The following is a 20772-nucleotide window of genomic DNA, read 5'->3' as shown; positions in this document are numbered from 1 at the left end:
TCTCCATCAGTTCATAAAAGTCCTTCCATTCTTCTCTGTACCCACTGTATTAATCATTTCTTATAGTACAGTACCACAGTTTCACTGTTTCCCAACCAATGGGCATTTACTTTGTTTCCAGTTCTTTGCTACCACAAAAGTACTACTAGAAATATTCTGGTATATAAGAGGACTTTCTTCTTATCAGGGAACTTCTTGGGGTACTGCCTAGCAGAGGAATCTTGGGTCAGAGTATGGACATATCTGGCACTTCATTTGCATAATTCCAAATTGCTGTCCAAAATGGTGGGGCTGTACTAATTCATCATCACTAAACCATCAACAATGTAACAATGTTCCTATTCTCCCACAATCCCTCCAAATATCTACTATTCCCATATTTTATCACCATTATCAATTCACTAGATGTGAGGTGAATCTTCACTTCTGGGGTAAAGAGGTGAACTTGAGGGGGTAAGTTTATAAAGAGCTTTGAATGCCAAACAGAGAATGTCTTAGAGGTGAAAGAAAACCACCAAAATTTAAATGGGGTGAGGTGGGGAAGAGACATGTCCAGACCTGTACTTTAGGAAAATTACTTTGACAGCTTAATAGAGAATAGCCTACAGTGGGGAAAGATTGGTGTCAGGCAGGTCAACCAGAACTTTACTGCAATAGTCAAGGTATGGGAGCAGCTAGGTGGCGCAGTGGATAAAGCATCGGCCCTGGATTCAGGAGGACCTGAGTTCAAATACGACCTCAGCCATTTTGACAACTAACTAGCTATGTGACCTTGGGCAAGTCACTTAACCCTCATTATCCTGCCTGTCCCCCCCCCCCCAATAGTCAAGGTATGATGTGACTGAGGACCTGCAGAAGTATGGTGGCAGTGTCAGAAAAAGGAAGGGAATGTTCATAAGAGATGTTAATAAGGTAAATATATATATTTTGGGGGGGTGTGAGGCAATTGGGGTTAAGTGACTTGCCCAGGGTCACACAGATAGTAAGTGTTAAGTGTCTGAGGTCAGATTTGAACTCAGGTCCTCCTGAATCCAGGGCCAGTGCTCCATCCACTGTGCCACCTAGCTGCCCCTAATAAGGTAAAAATCATCAGTTCTTGGCAATAGATGGGATATGGAAGGTAAGAGTAAGGAATAGAGAATGACACCTAGGTTGATAGTCTGGGTGACTGGGAGAATGGCAATGTCCTCTACAGTATTAGGGAATTTAGGAAGAAGAGAAGATTTAGGGAGAAAGTTCAGTTTTGGACATGTTGAGTTTAAGGCACGAGGAGTATGGAGGAGTATGGCGGAGTATGCAGATTAGGAGAGAGGTTCAGGCTGGATAAGTAAATCTGAGAATCAGCATAGAAATGATAATTGAATCCATGGGAGTTGATGAGATTACCAAGTGAAAGAGTATAGAGTGAGAAGAGGGTCCAAGGCAGAATCCAGGGGGACACCCACCTTTAGCAGACCTGACCTACTGGATAATCCAGCAAAGGAGACTAAGGAGCAGTTTAGAAAAGCAGGAGGAAAAACAAGATGAAGAAGTGTTATGGAAACCTAAAGAGCACAAAGTATCAATGAGAAGATGACTGACAGTGTCAAAGGCTGCAGAGAGGACAAGAAGGATGAAAAACGAGAACGGCAGTTAGATCAGGTAATTAAGGGATCACTGGTAATTTTGTAGAGAGCAGTTTCAGTTGAATGATGAGATCAAAGGCCAGAATGCTGCAGAGTGAGAGGAAAAGAGCTGGAGATACCCATTACAGATTGTCGTTTCAAGAAGTTTAACCATGAAAAGGAGGAGGGATGTGGGCTGATAGCTAGTGGGGATGAATGAATCAAGTGAAAATTTTTTGAGGAGGGGATATATGGACATATGTGTAGACATAAGGAAACAGCCAGCAGACATGAGAGATTCAAGATAAGTGAGAGTGGGGATAATAGAGAGGGCAATCTGCTGGAGAAGATGGAATGGAATGGAATCACTTGTGCAAGCAGAGGGTTTGCCTTGCAAAAGAGAAGTGCCACCTTTTCATGGGAAACAGGGATGAAGGAGGATAGTGGCAGAAGGCACGGGGGAGATATGAGGTGAAGAGGAAGGGAGAAAAAGGAACTCTTGGAGAAAGGCCTCATTTTTTTCACAGAAATATGAGACAAAGTGCTCAGCTGAGAGGGTGTGGGGAAAGAACATGATGGGAGAATTGAAGAGGAATGAAATGACACAGCAGAACCAACCTGATGAGTTATTTAGGGAGATGTAAGAGGGTTGTCTTGCCATAGTGAAGGCTCAGTTGAGATCATTTAACACAAATTTGTAGGGCATGGAGTTTATGGGCCAAATCTGGCCCATACCTGTTTTCGTATGGTCTGCAAACTAATGTACTTAAAAAACCTAGTCTTAGTTCACAGGACATACAAAAACAGCCAACAGATCAAATTTGGTCCTTGGCTGTGATTTACCAATTCCTGTTCTATACACACATCTATCATATAAAACACACATACATAATATTTTACTTAATATATGTTAATTGTCTTAAATCCCTATCCGAGAAATTTGAAGATTTTTCTCCCATTCCACTGCTTCCCTTCTTATCCTAGATGCACTAATTTTATTTGTGCAGAAGCTTTTCAATTTCAGGTAATCAAAATTATTTTCATTTGTAATTACCTCTCTCCCTGTTTGATTAAGACTACATCTCCTGGGGGCGGCTAGGTGGCTCAATAGATAAAGCACCGGCCCTGGATTCAGGAGTACCTGAGTTCAAATCCGGCCTCAGACACTTAACACTTATTAGCTGTGTGACCCTGGGCAAGTCACTTAACCCCCATTGCCCCGTAAAAAAAATAAAATAAAAAAAATTTTAAAAAAAGACTACATCTCCTACCCATAGCTATAAAAGGTATGTGGTCTGCTTTTCTACTTTTTTTAATGTTATGATCTTAACCGGGTCATATATTTATGTTAAATTTATTATGGAATGTGACATAAGACATTATCTAAACCCAATTTCTGGCAGACTGCTTTCCAGTACAAAATGCTTTATCTACATTCCCTCATTTGTATATTACCAAGTAGGATAAGCTAAGACCTTCAGAGACCTGACTGCTATCGAAATTGCTATTGATTCCTCTACATCATGGCCCAGGTTTCTTAAGCTAGAAGACGACCATTTTAAAAACAGCTGCTCATCTTTTCTATGAATAAAAAACTCTTGTCAGAAGCAAGAGAATACAAAACCTCCTTTTGTAGTAAAGACTAGAAAAAAGAACTGGGACAGTGGTGCATCCCTATAAGCTCAGCCAATAGGAAGGTTGAGCCTTGGTGGTTCTCTTGACCTTGGGAGCTCTGAGTTACAGTAGGCTAAGCTGATCAGCTGTCCCTACTAAGTCCACCATCAATATGGTGAAGTCCAGGGGCTCAACTGGGGAGTTGGGAGAGGGGGATGGATATCAGCAGGTTGCCTATGGAGTGTCAAACCAGCCCAGGTCAGAAACTGAACAGGTTAAAAGCTCCTATGTAATCAGCAGTGCCATGGGCTCAAAAATCACTTTTGTACTTCCAGCCTGGGTGCTACAAGAAAAGTCTTTCTTTCCCCAATGAAAAAAGATCATCTTTGCTATTGAAACTCACTTTTTCTTTTAAGGCAATGCCAGAACTGTTGTCAGAAGTCCAGGTGATCCTGTTAAGATCTGATATCTTCAGCACACCATAAAAGTCAGCAAAAATGGTTTGGGGGATTTTTTGTGTAATTGAGGAAGTGATAAACTCTGATAAATATAATGAGAAGTAAAATTGTTCCAGAATTACAGAAATTCCCAACAGAGATAGAATATCATAATAAGGGCTTATACCATGCAGCATATCATGAAAGGTTAAGAAAGTTATCCAAAAGATAGAGGAGGGTTCAATGGGAACCTAAAAGATATAATCAAGGCTAGACTTGGAAAAACAGACTGTCAAAGGTACATTTCATAGCCAATGTGACAAAAGTGTAGTTTCATGATGAAGAGTTTAAGAATATGTCAAAATGTTGCAAACTCAATGTCAAATTGTGTAAAATAGATGACTGTAGCAGGCTATATTAAAGGTTTTTTAAAGATGAAATAAGTTGAAAAATTTTATTGTATAATTCAGTAAATCTAATTATTCTATTTTGTCCCAGTTAATGTGCACGTCCTAAGAGTTCCTAAATTTCGTTTCAGACCTCTTTGTAGTGAAATGTTTTTAAATGCATGCAATAAAATACAAAGGATTACAAAGGAAAACCATTATAATGAAATACAATTTTCAAATTTTCAAAACAAAAAAACAAGTTCATGGACCAGGTTAAGAAGCTTTGCTCTAAATGTAAAACTCACTCTTACCTCCCCTTCTGTACCTGCCCCAAGGAAGAACGTAGGAGTACAATTCCTTCTCCTCTGAACACTCAGGCCAACCAACCCCAAATCTCTCTGTTCCCCTCTCCAGCCTCTGAAGGATATTAGGGCAGGTATATTCTCTTAAAACCACATGGGGGGGAGCAGCTAGGTGGCACAGTGGATAGAGCACTGGCCCTGGAGTCAGGAGGATCTGAGTTCAAATCCAACCTCAGACACTTAACACTTACTATCTGTGTGACCCTGGGCAAGTCACTTAACCCCAATTTCCTCACTAAAAAAAAAAGGAAAAAAAAACACATCAGGGGCAACTAGGTGGTGCAGTGGATAAAGAACCAGCTCTGGATTCAGGAGGACCTGAGCTCAAATCTGACCTCAGACATTTGACACTTACTAGCTGTGTGACTCTAGGCAATTCACTTAACCCTCACTGCCCAGGGGTAGGGGTGTGGGGGGGTGGGGGGTGGGGAGGGAGAGAGAACCTACAACAACAACCAGAAGGGCAGCAAGAATGGCGAGAGCTCTCAAGTCAATGCCATACCTGAAGGAACTGGAGAAAAGAATACTCAGGGGGTACATGATTGCTGTCTTCAAGTACCTCAAAGGATATCATATGGAAGGACTAGTTTTATTTCACCCCAGAAGGCAGAAAAATGGATTAAAGTTCCAAAAACATAAATTTAGGCCTGAAGGAAAACAATCAGAGCTACCCCAAATTGGGATGGAAAATAGAGGGGTTCCCTCTCCCTGAGGGTCTTTTAGCAAAGGCCAGATGACTATGTGTCAGATATGTTTACCTGGAGTTTCTTTTGGGGGCATGGGTTGGACCATGGGTTGGACCATGGGTTAGCTGCTAAGGTCTCTTCCAAATAAAAATTCTTCAATAAGATCCATTACTAAGTGAAATAAGTAATCATTATGCAGGCCTGAAGACACTTGAGCAGAAAATATGAGAAATGTGAAAATCCATATCACTAGTACTGAAGTAGATTTAAGAACAAAAAAGCTAAGCCCTGGATGAGAAATATGGCAGTAAAAACTATTAATGAAGTTAGTCTAAACAACAATTTTTCTATGTATGCAATAACAAGACATCCTGTGAGAAGTTGTTAATCATAGCAATGAGGGAAATAGTTGCCAGATCCCAGAAAAAGAGGCAGCTAAGAAAAAACCTTCAACTGCCTGACAGATGGAGACCTAAAACACTTTAGATATAAAGTCTGTGTGTGTACATCTGACAACAGATAAGCATATACTAGTGTGTAGACAAACACAACTTTCAAAGAAAGAGATGGGGAAAATGAGCTTCAAGAAGTTACAAATAATTATTAAGTACAAAGAAAATTATCGAAACTAGAAAGGAATAAAGATAAGTATTAATCAAAACTATTTGAAAAAGAGGGCCCTTGAATAATCTCCCAATTCATTATTCAAGGATGTTCTATAAAGAGTTAACCTGAAGACTCTACCACTTAGTAGAGAATTGACTAAACTACTGAGAAGGAAGAAAAAAATCAATATTCTCTAAAAATAACCAGAGTAATTAGGAATTGGTTGTGAATTATTCCAGATGTCCACAGAGGCAAGCACCCACTTACAGTCTATATTCAGAGATAGAACAATTTTTTTCTAAAACAACTATACCACACATTTTTTCACCAGGGAGATCCAACCCAACATCTCCCAATCCAACTCAGTTAAATGTGGGGTGCTGACTCTGACAGATCGAAATGCCCTCTTCCAGATGCTACAGAACTTAGTCATCAGGCTACAGTCCAATTTTACCCTTGCTTTTCTGTTTCCTTCATGTCTAATCACTACTTTCCTCAATTTCTCCATACTCATATCTTCTTTTTCATTTCTATCTTTTACTGTCTACTACATTATGGCAACACTAGGACTCTGACCTAAAAAGAACAAGTAACAACAGCTGGGCTTATTAACTTACACATTACTGAATATTTTGATTTTTGTCTCAAAAATAAGGAAGCAGATCCAGCTTAATGATTCCTGATACCTTTCCAATTTCTCTTTTTTACTGGGTGTCAAGATAATGGAATGTGATAGATGGGATTTGGCAGATGCTCAGGAGCCCACCTGAGTGGATTACTGGCTGATTTGACTGGATTAGTAGTTGACTAGATTCTAAGCACATGTGGCTGGTACTTGAGAGTACTTAAGAAAGCTGGGTTCGCAGAAGCTAAAAAAACCTTTGAACTTCTAGCCCAGTCAACCAACCAGCTTGAAGAACCTCCCATTTCTGGGAGGGGACAGGAAGGAGGGAGGAGGGAGGAGGGAGGAGGGAGGAGGGAGGAGGGTGGAGGGTGGAGGGTGGAGGGAGGAGGGTGGAGGGAGGAGGGAGGAGGGAGGAGGGAGGAGGGAGGAGGGAGGAGGGAGGAGGGAGGAAGGAGGAAGGAGGAAGGAGGAAGGAGGAAGGAGGAAGGAGGAAGGAGGAAGGAGGAAGGAGGAAGGAGAGCCTTCACAGAGAGCGCTGTCTCTTTAGGTTCCTGACTTCACCGTGGGGGCTGCAGAGGACGAGACAGAGGAGTGAGGAAAGATAGGTTTGCCAGCTTGTAGGAATTCTGTTCTCAATCCTTCTCTTCCTTTACTATCTTTCAATAAACCCTTAAAAACCTAAACTCATTTTATCAGTGATTTTAGTCAGTTTCCCCCAAAACTGGGGGAACAGATTAGGACCCACATTTAGAATTTAAAATTACACAGTTTGGCTGACCACGAAGGGATAAACCGAACGTTCGTCTTCTGATTTTCTGGTTGGGTAAGATTTCCCCTCCCCTGTCCCCTAAAATTGGAAAGTACTGCCAATTATCGGCTATTTTAAATTTCAAATGGATCTTTTAAACCTCCTAAGTACCCCTTTTCTAGCTTTACCTTCACTAATCAGAGATGTTGAGGTTGAGATCTGTTCAATAAGTGAATTAATGTACTAATTGCTTTCATGCCTACTGCTACATTAGGTATAATGAAGACATGGGCCCCTCCTTCCTCCAGCCTTTAAGAATTTCTACTATAGAAATCTAGATGGGGGGGGGGGGCAGGTAGGTGGCGCAGTAGATGGAGCACTGGCCCTGGATTCAGGAGGACCTGAGTCCAAATCCAGCTCAGGCACTTGACACTTACTAGCTGTGTGACCCTGGGCAAGTCACTTAACCCTCACTGCCCCACCAAAAAAAAAAAAAAGAAAAAAAGAAATCTAGATGGAGAGAGAAGACATACATTCATGAACAACGTATAACTCCAAGGCATAAACAAGAATGTAACAGTACCACAGAAATCATGTGCATATACACTAGAACCTTCTTACCCTAGAAGTTGCCTCTGCCTCCACAGCTCCCTCCTTTGATTGGTGACTTCCAGCCCTGAACCTTCATCTAAGGAAGTACTCAAGCCAGCCATGCTTACTTCAAACTCTCCAGACTTCTTTAAAATGTAAACTTCTTGATGGCATGATCAATCTATCTACCTACCAACCTACCTAGCCACCTATCTATCATTATGTAGCTATAAATTCAAAATAAGTGAAGAATTATAATGTGATAGTAATTGACTTTTATGGTCCTTTAAAATTTACAAAGCAGAGCAGCTAGGTGGCACAGTGGATAGAGGACCGGCCCTGGATTCAAATCTGGACTCAGACATTTGACACTTAGTAGCTGTATGATCCTGGGCAAGTCACTTAACCCTCACTGTCCAAAAAAAGAAAAAAAAATTTACAAAGTATATGACATATATTATCCAATTTGGTGCTCACTACAACATTATAAAGTAGATGATATAATTATTATCCTCATTTACAGATGAGGAAACAGGCTGAGAGATGTTAACTGGCTTATCCATGGTGATATATAAACCCTAGTCATCTTGACTCTAAGTTCAGTATCCTATCCACAATACCATGCTACCTCTCCAGGGGATGGGATTAATCAAAGGACTGTTGAACCTGAGTCTTAAAAATAAAATACAGAAAGAATTAGTTTCTGAGAAGAAAATACACTCTAAGTTAAGGAAACCATATGATTAAAGGCAAGGAGGAAAGAAGCAACAAGACCAATGGCTACAAGGACCAGAATGGAAAGTAGTGGAAAATAGGGTTATATAAGGTGGATCCAACTGAATGTCATACAAAGGAATTTGGATCTGGCCCAAATACAGCATCACTGTAGACTTTAGAGCAGGGAAATAATGTGATTAAAGCAATGTTTTAAGAAGATTAATCTGGCAACAATGTGTACTATTATAATAGGGAGAGGATGGAGGTCAAAAATGGTTGAAGAAGAAATGAAGGATGAAACTGGAGAGAATACACAGAAAAAAACAGCTGACTACTTATGTAAGATAAATAAATAGAACATACATAGTGCTTTACATTTTTCAAAGCATATTCAACTACCTCATTTGATGCTCAAAACAATCCTATGTGGTACAAAGAGCAGGAGAGTTATTATCATTCAGCCTTTGCAAATGAGGAAATGAGGCTCAGATAGAATGTGATTTGAAGATGTCAAAGATAACACCAATGTTATAAATTGCTAAGAAGATGACAGTGAAATTGATAGTAGGTGACTAGAGCTGGGAAGAGGTATTGGTTTGGTGGAAATGTGAGGTAATGATTTTAGTTCTTGACATGTTGAATTTAAGACATATAAATGACAATATCCTTTATTTTTCTTTTTTTGCGGGGCAATGGGGGTTAAGTGAATTGCCCAAGGTCACACAGCTAGTAAGTGTCAAGTGTCTGAGGCCGGATTTGAACTCAGGAACTCCTGAATCCAGGGGCGGTGCTTTATCCACTGTACCACCTAGCCGCCCTGACAATATCCTTTAGATAGCAGCATAGCCATAACTAGAATAGGAAGACTGAGGACTTTGTAGGGTGCCAAACTTTAAGACACTCAGGCCTTAGCATGTGGTTGCTGTTCAGTCATGCCTGACTCTTCATGACCACATTTGGGATTTTCTTGGCAAAGATAATGTAGTGCCATTCCCTTCTCCAGTTCATTTTACAGATGAGGAAACTGAGGCAAAGGAGATTAAGTGACTTGCTCAGAGTTGCACAACTAGTGTCTGAGGCCAGATTTGAATTCAACGAAGATAGGTCTTCTTGACTACAGGCCTGGCACTCTATCCACCACTGTACCACCTAGCTGCCCCAGCACCTGGTTAGCAAGAGTTAATAAAAATAGGGAGTTATCAGGCAACAGTACTCCAGGTGAGCTTCTCTCCAGCCTAGAGTAGTCCAGCTCCATTCCTCGTGAAGCCCTTGAAGTATCCTGGAGAGTATCTCCCTCCATGAGGTCTGTGTCTTGAGGTGAAGATCTATTCAACCACAAATGAATTTCTCTTAAGACAAAATGAAAGGAAAAAAGAAAAAAGAAAGAATACACAAACTGAGGGCACCTTTTAGTCTACTTGACTTGGGCACAGGAATAACTGGTTATGGTTTTGAGTAGAAGGAGCTATGAGTGAAGGATGGAAAGATCAGAGATAGAAATAAAAATTTGGGGGTCTCTGATATACAGGTAATAGCCAAAGCCAAGAAAATGAATGGGCTCCCTCCCTCCTCTGCAGCAGTGGAGAACTACAGAAATGGAACACTATGGATAACATCAGAGATAAAGGACTATGGATATGGAACACTAAGGATAATATTTTTCAATATGTTGGCTATTTTTACTGAGCTGGGTTTTTTCCCTTTTATTTGTTCTCTGTTGCAAGAGAAGGCTCTTTCAGAGGAGGAGGGTGAAATACACTGAAAGATATAGATAATACATAAATAAAAGATACCAATAAAAATGTAGTTTTCAAAAAAGAAAGAAAAGGAATGTGCTCTGGGAGATTGAGTGCAGAAGGCCCAGGATTGAGCCCTGGGAATTATCCAAGGGTAAGGGATAAGAAGACCAAAAGTCATCAAAGTAGCCACAAAAAGAGTAAAAAGGATAAAAGGACATACTAGAATAGGAAGCAAGTATGGTTACTAAAAAGGAGACTAGACTAGGACTCTTAAGTAAATGTGGCTTTTATTCCTAGGTTCACCAGTTATAAAATATTACCTAGGGCAAGATATTCCATCATTTAGAGCCTCTATTTCCTCACCTATTAAATGGGGATAATAATGGGAATTACAATAATTCAAACCCTTGCAAAAAGCCTTACAGAAATATGTGCCATCATTCTATTACAGTACGCCAAAACTCAAGTGAGCAAAGTTTAAGAAAGGCTAACCAATGATGCCACGTACAGTGGAAATAATGAGGAAAACTGATTAAAGACTAAAGAATTATCCTTTAAAAAACCCCAACAGTTTCTAACTTTGCTCATTAGAAAACCAGAAATGATTAATAGGAAGCTGAAATACGGGGGCAGCTAGGTGGTGCAGTGGATAAAGCACCAGCCCTGGATTCAGGAGGACCTGAGTTCAAATCCAGCCTCAGACACTCGACATTTACTAGCTGTACGACCCTGGGCAAGTCACTTAACCCTCACTACCCCACAAAAAAAAAAAGAAAGAAAAAAGAAAAACAAGATAAATTAAGATACTAAGAGAATACCTGACTATTCTGATGAATTAAAATCACCAGGTCCAGATGAACTAAATCGATCAACCAACCAACATTTATTAAGCACCTATTATGTACCAGGCACTGTGCTAAGAGCTGGGCTAAAAAAAATAAGTATAAGACTGCTCCTGCCCTCAAGTTGCTTATAACCTAATGGGAGAGACAATATGCACACAAATATATACAAAGCAAGCTATATATAGGCTAAATAATTACAAGAGGGAAGGCACTGGAATTAGGAGGGTTGGGGAAGATTTCCTATGGAAGGCAGAATTTGAGTTGGGTCTTAAAAGAAGCCAGGGTGGTAAGTAGTTGGAGCAAAGAAGGGAAAGCATTCCAGGAATGGGAGACAGCCAGAGAAAATGCTCAACTACTGAAATAACCGACAAATATCACTGCCAAGCCACTGTCAATGATTTTTCAGATCAATGGAAATAGGGGAAAAGATTTTAAAAGAACAAACATCCTCATGATTTTCAAAAAAAAGAAGAGTGTATAGTCAATAACTTCTATGTAAAGTCAGCTTCAGTTCCTGGAAAGGGATTCAATGATTACAAATAGTCAATGTGGTTTATTCAAAAGCAAGTCTGGCCAGTTACCTTTTCTTTTTTGACTGGGTTACTAGCATGGCAAATGAGGATAATAACAGATTTAGTTTACCTCGATTTTAGCCAAGCATTTGACAGTCATGTTACTCTTGTGTCCTAAATAGAAAAGTGTGGGTTCGATAATAATGGGTAAATTAAGAACTGATTTGGATCCAAATCCAAAAAGTTTAATTACTGTATAGTTTGATATTACCTACAAGATAGTCCCTAGTGGAATGCCCAAATGACTGGTCTTTTTATCAATAATATCAATTAAGATACAAATAACACGCTTATCAAAGCTGCAGGTGGCAATGGTAAAAGGAATAGCAAACACACTGGATGACAGAGTTAAGGTCTGAAAGGATCTCAAAAGGTCTAAAATACCGGGCCAAATTTGGTAAAATGAACTTTAATTGCATGCACAAGCAGTATGAGTTGGATGACTGTCCAAATCTTGCCTCATTATTTGTGACCCCCAGGTATGTAGTTCAGGAAATTCCCCAAGATTTACTTGATTAAATAACTGAGTATCCTAACCTGAGAAAATAACAGATCTTTCCTAGATTTGAATGAATAACTATAAAGTCTTACACTTGGGTTAAAAAAAAATCAATTTCATAACAAAAGGGAAAAAGTTGTAAAGCAATTTTCATGAAAAAGATCTGAGGGCTTTAGTAAACTGCGAAACAAATGATTCAATCCTATTAATTAAATTGTATTGACTAAGCATTCAGGACTAGGAAGATAAAAGACCTCAAAAACTCAGATAAGAGAGAATATCCAGGAGAAGCCAGTCAGAAGAGTCAAATATAGCATAACTCATCTATGTCATGTCACATCTCTCATTTCTAGGTGCCACATTTTAAGAAGGACATTGATAGACTAAAGAGCATCCAGATGGGCAACTAGGATGATAAAAGAACTCAAGATAATGCCATTAGTATGAGCTGAAGGAACTAAAATGTTCCACCTGGAGAACAGAATTCCCAGTGGAGGGCATAGTGGGTGTCTTTCAAGTACTTGAATGGCTGTCATGAGAAAGAGGGATTAGATTTAGGATCAGCATAAATTTTGTTTGGTCCTTGAGAGATAACAAAGAATAATCGATGGATGTTGCAGGAAGATTTATTATTTAAGCATGATGTAAGAAAAAAGTCCTGACAATCAGAACTACCTCGAAATGCATCAGATAGTCTCAGAAAGTCCCCTGTTTCCCTGCAGTAGAGGAAAGCTTCAAGCAAAAGCTGGATAAACACTTGTCAGACATGCTGTCAAATGGATTCTTGTACAGTAAGGGTTTGACTAAATGGCCTCTTCAGTCCCTTCCAATAGCTAATATTTATACAGCATTTTAAGGTTTACTTTACATATATTATGTAATTTGATCCAATTTCAAAATTCTGTGATTATTTGAAAGTCTTCTTATAATCATATAACTAACTTGAAGCCATTCCTCTTCTCTGACAATTCCTAGACTCAAACACTTACTTTCTGACATAGAGCCTGGGGCTTAGGTGGGCACGGAGGCAATGACGACCAGCATATCTGCAAGATAAAAAATAACCAATTAATCAAAAGAACTTAGTGAGCACCTTAAATCATACAACACTGTACTAAGCCACAGGGAGAAGTAAAAAGAACAAAAAAAACAGAAGACTGGCTCTAATATAGCATTAAATAATTGGACAGTAATTATAAACATCTATATGTGCAAAACCACATGTGAAGACAGAAAGCAAAGGATTAAGATTGGTTAAATGATATTAATCATAAAAAATTTCATCAAAGAGAAAGGTTTTGAGTCAGGTATTAAGGTGATGTATTAAAGAGGACATGCTGAGTGGGGAAAACAATACATATAGGATACAAGCACAAAACAGTAAGAAATGGTTTGGCTTCAGCAAGGTAAGTGTGATGGGGAACAACTTCCACAAATGTCAGTCTCAGTAAGTATTTATGAAATGCTTCCTCTTTATAGTACTTAATGCAGCACTGAGGGAAATAAAAGTTATTTAACAATAGAAGGGCCAGGAGTGTGAACTGACAGAAAAATCTTTCATCCTATGATCTCTATTTTCTGCCTTATGGATTAGAAAAAAAAATGCATGGTGTTAAGTGATGCAGCTTGTTCCTTTGAGGTAGTCCGAAATCCCAGTCCTAATGTTAAAAACACAATGCTGATTCTCATAACACTCAAAATACAGTGTTTGTTAGGTGAAGGTTGGGAGAGTGGGAGTAATGCAACATATATACAAATTAACAATAAAAATCTATATGATAAAAGGTTGGGGAAGGAGAGAGGGAGGGAGAGGAGGAGAAAAGGACAAGGAGAGAGAAAGGGAGGGAGAAAAGAAGAGTATGTGTGTGGAAACAATGGAGGGCCTTGAATATTAAACTAAGTAGTTAAGGAAAGCACTTTTAAGTTCCCCAACAGGGGAAAGATGTGATTAAAACAAAATCGTTTATGAGGAAAAAGATGCACATGTTCCCAGCAAAAGCTCTTGTAATGTCAACTCCTTCCTGATATAATAAATGCTTATTGATTGACTGATATAAGAAGAAGGGATATCTGGGGAAATACAGAATGTGTGTAAGATTTCTCAATACAGAAAAATGAGTAATTTTCTATTTGCACACTCATCATTTCTAAGATTTACAAATTAGTACTGGGGTTACTTCTGCTGGAGAGGCAATTAAAAATATATATATATATATATATATATATATATATATATAAATAAAATTTACAGCAGTACTTTTCATGGTAGTAAAGAAATAAAGTGGGTGCCCATCAATTGGGAGAGTGGCTAAACTGGAATGTAATGGAATATTGTTGTACTATGAAGACTAAATGAAGCGATACAGAAGAAAATAAGTAGAACCAGAAGATCAGTCTGATGACCGAAATGGCATAAAGGAAAAGAGCAATGAAAAACTTCAGAACTCTGATCAATGAATGCAATAAATGAATTCAGAAAATGAATGGTGAAATATAGCCCACACTCTAGGCAGAATGTTAGTAGACTAGAGGTATGGAATGAGTCATACTTTAACAGACATGGCCAATATGTTCATTTGTTTTGCTTAACTATAATTATTAGAGACAAAAGAGGGTTTCTGGTAGGAAGAAGTGAAAGTAATACAAAAAAGAGCATCAAATCTTTTTTTTTTTTTTTGCTGGGCAATGGGGGTTAAGTGACTTGCCCAGGGTCACACAGCTAGTAAGTGTCAAGTGTCTGAGGCCGTATTTGAACTCAGGTACTCCTGAATCCAGGGCAGGTGCTTTATCCACTGCGCCACCTAGCTGCCCCCATCAAATCTTTTTTAAAGGAAAAAAAAGGATAATAGATTAAAAGCTAAAAGGTTATCAAGTCCATTCTCCTGATTTTATAGAAAAGGAAACTGAGGTGCAAAGAAGTTAAATGACTTGCCCACAGTATCAAGACCAGCAGCCTGTCCACCATCCCATGCTGCCTCTGTACATAAGCATTGAGAGTCCCCAGCTCTACTATTTACAACATGAGTAAGCATAGACAAGTCACCTCAATTCTCTAAGTCTGTTTCTTCACATGCAAATGAGAATAATGATTCTTATACTGAAATGTTACTATTATTGGGCCAAGGATAAAAACACCTCCAGAAAAACTACAAAATCATCACGTCCTTGTTAAGACATGTGATTTGTACCCCAACTCTGGCCACACCAGCATATGCCATCTTTGAAAAGTATTTCAAGGTAGGAAACAATTTGAAGCCCAAGCACCACACATGAATAATAGGGAAGAAAGTCCAGGATTCCTAGACTATCCAATGAAGCAGACATTGCCCTATATCCCCCTCATGGTGAATATCTAATACATCAATATTTCTCTCTCTTGAAACATTAGAATTTGAAAACTGAGATCCAACGAACATTTCTCTTTCTCCAGGTCTTCCTTTGCTCCAGCTATAAGGGCAAGAGGTGAACAATGACATTATGCACCAAAGACTCCCAGGAAAAAAGAAGTGGGAACAAATCTTTTTATATCAATTGAAGTAATTGTAACTCTGAAGTTGCAGGGCACGCATTCCTCACACCAAGCTGGGCCTGGTCACTCAGTCACCCAGTGAAAGTTTGCAGATGTGGGCTGGAATCTATGGCTGTCTCTGTCTAGTGCTATTGTTTCCACCAAACAAATGGCAATGTTAACCTTCCACAAGGCCCTTACAGAAACAACTGGTCACACAAACCCCACAACCACTAATTTTCACATGAAATACAAGTACAAATCCTTGTCCATATTTCTCTCATGACATCTTTTGGCTGAAATGAGTAGCTATGATAGTATGATATATGATATGACAGTAGGCATGATAGTATGACTGAAAGGAATACTTATTGGCTGAGCTACTTTTCCCCTCAAATACTGATTGTTCAAGCAACTAATCAGTCAATATTTATCAGAAGAACAAAGAATGAAACAATCCTTACTCCCCATGAACTTATATTCTAAAGGGAATGACAAGTACATATAAAAATATATATCACATAAACATGAAGTTAATAAATACATACATGCACAAAATGTAGTTAAATATAAGATAGTTTGGGAGTAAGGGCACTAGCAGTCTGGAGGAGAGGATCAGCAAAAGCTTCGTTAAAGAGGGAATATGCTACAGGCATGGAGGAGAGCAGATGCAAAGGCACGGAACCAAGAAATGGGTTGTCATCAGTAAGGGACTGAAAGGAGAGGACAATTTGATTCCATCACTGAGTGTAGTGGAAGAAACAATTTCAATCCAGTAAGACTGAAAAAAGTAGACTGGAGCCTGTGCAGCTTTTTTTTTTTTGGTCACTGGTGGTTTATTTAACACAAATAACAATGTGCAAATTTGTACTCATTTTCTTCACTCCTCAGTCTAGCGTTTGGATTGGTAATCTTGATGGCTAGCTGAGCTGCTCTCTCAACTATGACTTTCTGATTCTTCGAGGAAACATTGTGAGCAATTTCAGCACAGTAAGATTTGTTGCACATCAGCAGCACTTCTAGCTCTTTGACATTGTGCACCAGAATCTTCCTGAATCCACTAGGTAACATGTGTTTTGTCTTCTTATTGCTTCCATAACCAATATTGGGCATCAAGATCTGGCCCTTGAATCGTCCTCACACTCTGTTGTCAATGCCTCTTGGTTTACACCAGTTTCTCTTGATCTTGACATATCCATCTGACTGGTGACGAATGAACTCCTTGGTCCTCTTGACGATTTTGGGCTTCACGAGCAGTCTGAAGGCAGGCATGGGCTGGTGAAGAGAGAGCTGCCCCTCCCCCTGTGTAGCTTTAAAAGCTACATGGAGGACTTTATATTTTGTGCTAAAGCCACTTGAGTTGGCTGAGTCACAAAGATTACACTTGTGCATAAGGAAAATTACTTTGATATTAGCTTATAAAATCGACTAGAGCAGGGCAAGACTTGAGGCAGGGAGACCAAATGGAGGTTGTTGCAATGCTCTAAGCAAGGGGTGATGAGGGCCTGAACTAAGTGGTAACTGTGTTAGTAGATAAAACGAATTGGATGCAAAAGGAAGGTAGAAAAAGCAAGATTTGACAACTGACCTGAAAAATGGGGTGAGGAAGAATCAAGAATGGAGGCTAATGCTGGGATTTGCAAGCCTGACATGAAAGAATGGTGATTCCCTTGACAAAAACAAGGAAGCTTAAAGGAAGAGAGGGTTATGGGGAAAAGATGAAAAGTTAAAGATAGACTGTCCAGTCTGAAATATCCAATAGGCAAGTGGTGATCTGGCACTGAAGATCAGGAGAGAGGCTAGGACCAGATCCATAGGACTGGGAGTCATCTGCAAAGAGATCATAGCTAAATCTGAGGGAGCTAATGAAGTTACCAAGAGAAAGAAAACAAGAGGGTCCAGCCCAGAAAGAACTTTGATGAACACCCCACTATTACAGGGTATGATGTGGAAGATAAGCAGCAAAGGAAACTGAGAAGGCAAGGTCATCCATGTAGGAGACCAATCAAGTGTCACAAAAACTCAGATAAGAGAGAATATCCAGGAGGAGAGGTCAGTCAGCAGACTCAAGTACAGCATATACATTGAGAAGAATTAGGACAGAGCAAAGACCATCAGATTTGGCAATAAGAGATTACTGATAACTTCAGAGATAACAGTTACAGATGAGTGGCAGATGGCAAAGGTCTGAGGAATGAAGAAAGGAAGTGGAAGTAGTGAGTATAAACAATTTTTTCAAAGAGTTGTGTTGGGAAATAGAGAAGGGCTATAGGATGGTAGTGTCCAACGAAGTTTTTGTAAGGAGGGAGAAAACATGTCTGAAGGCAAGGACCAGTTGATAGGGAGAGACTGAAAATGGGGAGTGGCACAGTTTGAACATGTAATCTACTGAAGAGAGGAAGATAAGGGACCAAGTACACAGGAAGAGCAGCAACTGGTCTTGGCGAGTGTCTGTTTTTCGGGCATAAAGGAGGAGAGAGTGAGATGATGTCAAGGAACTCTGAGATGAAGAGAATGGGAGAAGAAAGCTTACATTGAATGGTCTCAGTTTTTTCAGTTAAGTAAGAGGCAAGCTCCTCAGGTTTTTTTGGGGGGAGAAATCCATAAGAGGAAGAAATATGGGGCTCAGGGGGTGAGAAGATTTGGATAGCTTCTATGGAGAGTGAGACAGGCAAAAATTAGGAAGGAATAAGAGTAACAACTGCTTTGTTGCTGTTAGGGTCCAGTTAGGGTTGAATAACATGAAAATGTAATGTACCCAGTTTAGCTCAGTTGTAAAAACTTCCTCCAGCTTCCTTGAGTGGCTCACAAATCGGAGCAGCGGAGGCAAATGGTAACAGTGATCCAGGCTAAATGGATCTATGTCAACCTGAAAGGTGATAACTGATGCCACGTTGCAGGCTTCTATTTTTGGGCCTTTCCCCTCAACACATTTATTAATGTTTTGGCTGAAGACATAAGAGTAATGCTTACCAAAGTTGTAAATAATACCAAACTAGGAGGAAAGGAGAATACCCTGGATGACAGAATCAGTATCCAAAAAGATCTAGAAAGGCTAGCATAGTGGAATAAATCTAACAAAATGAAATCTATTAAGAGATTAAAATGAATATCCCTTTATTTATGTTTTTCAAAAATCAATGGCATAAATACAGCCTGGACTGTTCTGGAAAGTAATCTGGAGCTCTGGTCCAAAAAATAACAAAATAGTGCATATATGTCCTTTGACCCAGGGATATCACTGACTAGGTCTATGCCCCCAAAAGAACAAAGAAAGCAGAAAAGGATTCATGTACAAAAGTAATTACGCTATCTCTTTTTGCTATGGCAAAAAACTGGAAACTAAGGGACTGCTCATCTATTAGAAAACAGCTAAACAAATCATGGTATGTGAATGTAACAATATTATTGCATGATATGAAATGGTAGATGGAAAGGTTTCCGAGAAACCTGGGAAGGCATATATGAACTGATGAAGTGAAGTGAGCAGAACCAGGAGAACAATTCATGAAACAACAACACTGTAAAGAAAAACACATTTGGAAGACTTAAGAACAATACAATATAAAGACCAATCACAATTCATGAGTACCAATGAGGAAGCATGCTACCCATTCCCTGAGAAGTGATAAAAACTCAAGATGTAGAATGAGATATATTTTTGAACATGGCCAATGTAGTAATGTGTTTTGCTTGATTATGCATATTAATTACAAGAGTTTTGTTTTTCTCATTTCTTCAATGGAAAATAGAGAAGTGAGAGTAAAAGAAAACAAATGCTTACTAATTGAAAAAATTTTTAAGTTTTTAAAGAATAAAAAATGGGGCAGCTAGGTGGCGCAGTGGATAGAGCACTGACCCTGGATTCAGGAGGACCTGAGTTCAAATCCAGCCTCAGACACTTAACACTTACTAGCTGTGTGACCCTGGGAAAGTCACTTAATCCCAACTGCCCCGCAAAAAAAAAAAAAAAGAATAAAAGACAAAAAAGGGGGGGATGACATTGATAAACAGTTCAGAGAAGCATGGGATGACTTACATGAGCTAATGAAAAGCAAAGTAAGCAGAGTCAAGAAAAAAACATGCACCCTGACTACAACAATATAACCGGAAAGAACAAACATTACAAAACAATTAATATTGAGATTATGAAATTATAAAGAATGAGTCTGGGGGCAGCTAGGTGGTGCAGTGGATAGAGCACCGGCCCTGGAATCAGGAGTACCTGAGTTCAAATCCGGCCTCAGACACTTAACACTTACTAGCTGTGTGACCTTGGGCAAGTCACTTAACCCCAACTGCCTCACTAAAAAATAAAAACAAAAACAAACAAAAAAAGAATGAGTCTGGCCCCAAAGGGCAGATATGAAGAGGCTCCTCCCCACCAACTCCTTTTTAGAGGTCAGGTCCATAGGTGTGGAATACATCAGATTTAATAAATATGTTATTTGGTTTAGCTGAATTTTTTTTGGTCTTATTCCTTTAAAAATAAAGTCTTTGTTATAAGGGATGGCTCTCTAGGAGGGTGAGAGATACAGAAAAAATTTAAATAAAAAGAAAAGATGCTAATAAAAACCAATTTTCTTTTTGGTGGGGCAATGGGGGTTAAGTGACTTGCCCAGGGTCACACAGCTAGTAAGTGTCAAGTATCTGAGGCCGCATTTGAACTCAGGTCCTCCTGAATCCAGGGCCAGTGCTTTATCCACTGCACCACCTAGCTGCCCCCAAAACACAATTTTAAAAAAGAGAATAAAGGGTTGAAATCAAGAAATGAAAGGGGCCAAAAGTTTATAAACTACTCATAAGTCTTATAACTATTCATCATAAATCTTTCTACAAGAAGAAAATTAGTTCTGGAAATAGTAAGCACCCAAATGAGAACCCTGTAGTTAAGTAAGTAAGCACAGGGCTATATATAGGCACTTATATTTCAGTGGATAAAGCCTTTCTCATAATTAGATTCCTGCTTGAGACTCTCAAACAGAAGACAGCTAAGGGCAGCTTCTATTAGTATTATCCCTTGACATGAAATTATTACTTGTCAAGCACAGATAAACAAATTCATGAAAGAGCAGAAGTAACAGAGAAAGTCAATACAGGGCAGATAGATGGCCACCAAGCAATTTGCCCCATCAGGTCATCACAAAAACTAGAGAAATCTGAGGATCTAGCTTCAAGAAAGTAAGTGAGACCAGAGGAATTGTGAAGTAAACTACAGAGCACCAATTAA

The 20772-nt window shown here is 39.2% G+C and overlaps 1 protein-coding gene and 1 pseudogene across 1 annotated transcript in view; both read right to left on the bottom strand.

The window, feature by feature from the left end:
- Window positions 1-20772, bottom strand: part of SDHC (succinate dehydrogenase complex subunit C) — a 42000-nt gene that overhangs the window by 15303 nt on the left and 5925 nt on the right. The window contains exon 2 of the mRNA XM_044001639.1: window positions 13024-13080. Within this exon, the coding sequence (XP_043857574.1) occupies window positions 13024-13080 (57 nt within the window). The remainder of the gene's footprint in view (window positions 1-13023; window positions 13081-20772) is intronic.
- LOC122753511 lies at window positions 16383-16814 on the bottom strand (annotated as a pseudogene).

The sequence above is a fragment of the Dromiciops gliroides genome, chromosome 4 (genome assembly GCF_019393635.1).
Source record: "Dromiciops gliroides isolate mDroGli1 chromosome 4, mDroGli1.pri, whole genome shotgun sequence".
In the NCBI taxonomy this organism is placed as follows: Eukaryota; Metazoa; Chordata; class Mammalia; order Microbiotheria; family Microbiotheriidae; genus Dromiciops; species Dromiciops gliroides.
The sequence above is the reverse complement of the archived record's forward strand: the minus strand, read 5'-3'. Positions and strand labels throughout refer to the sequence as shown.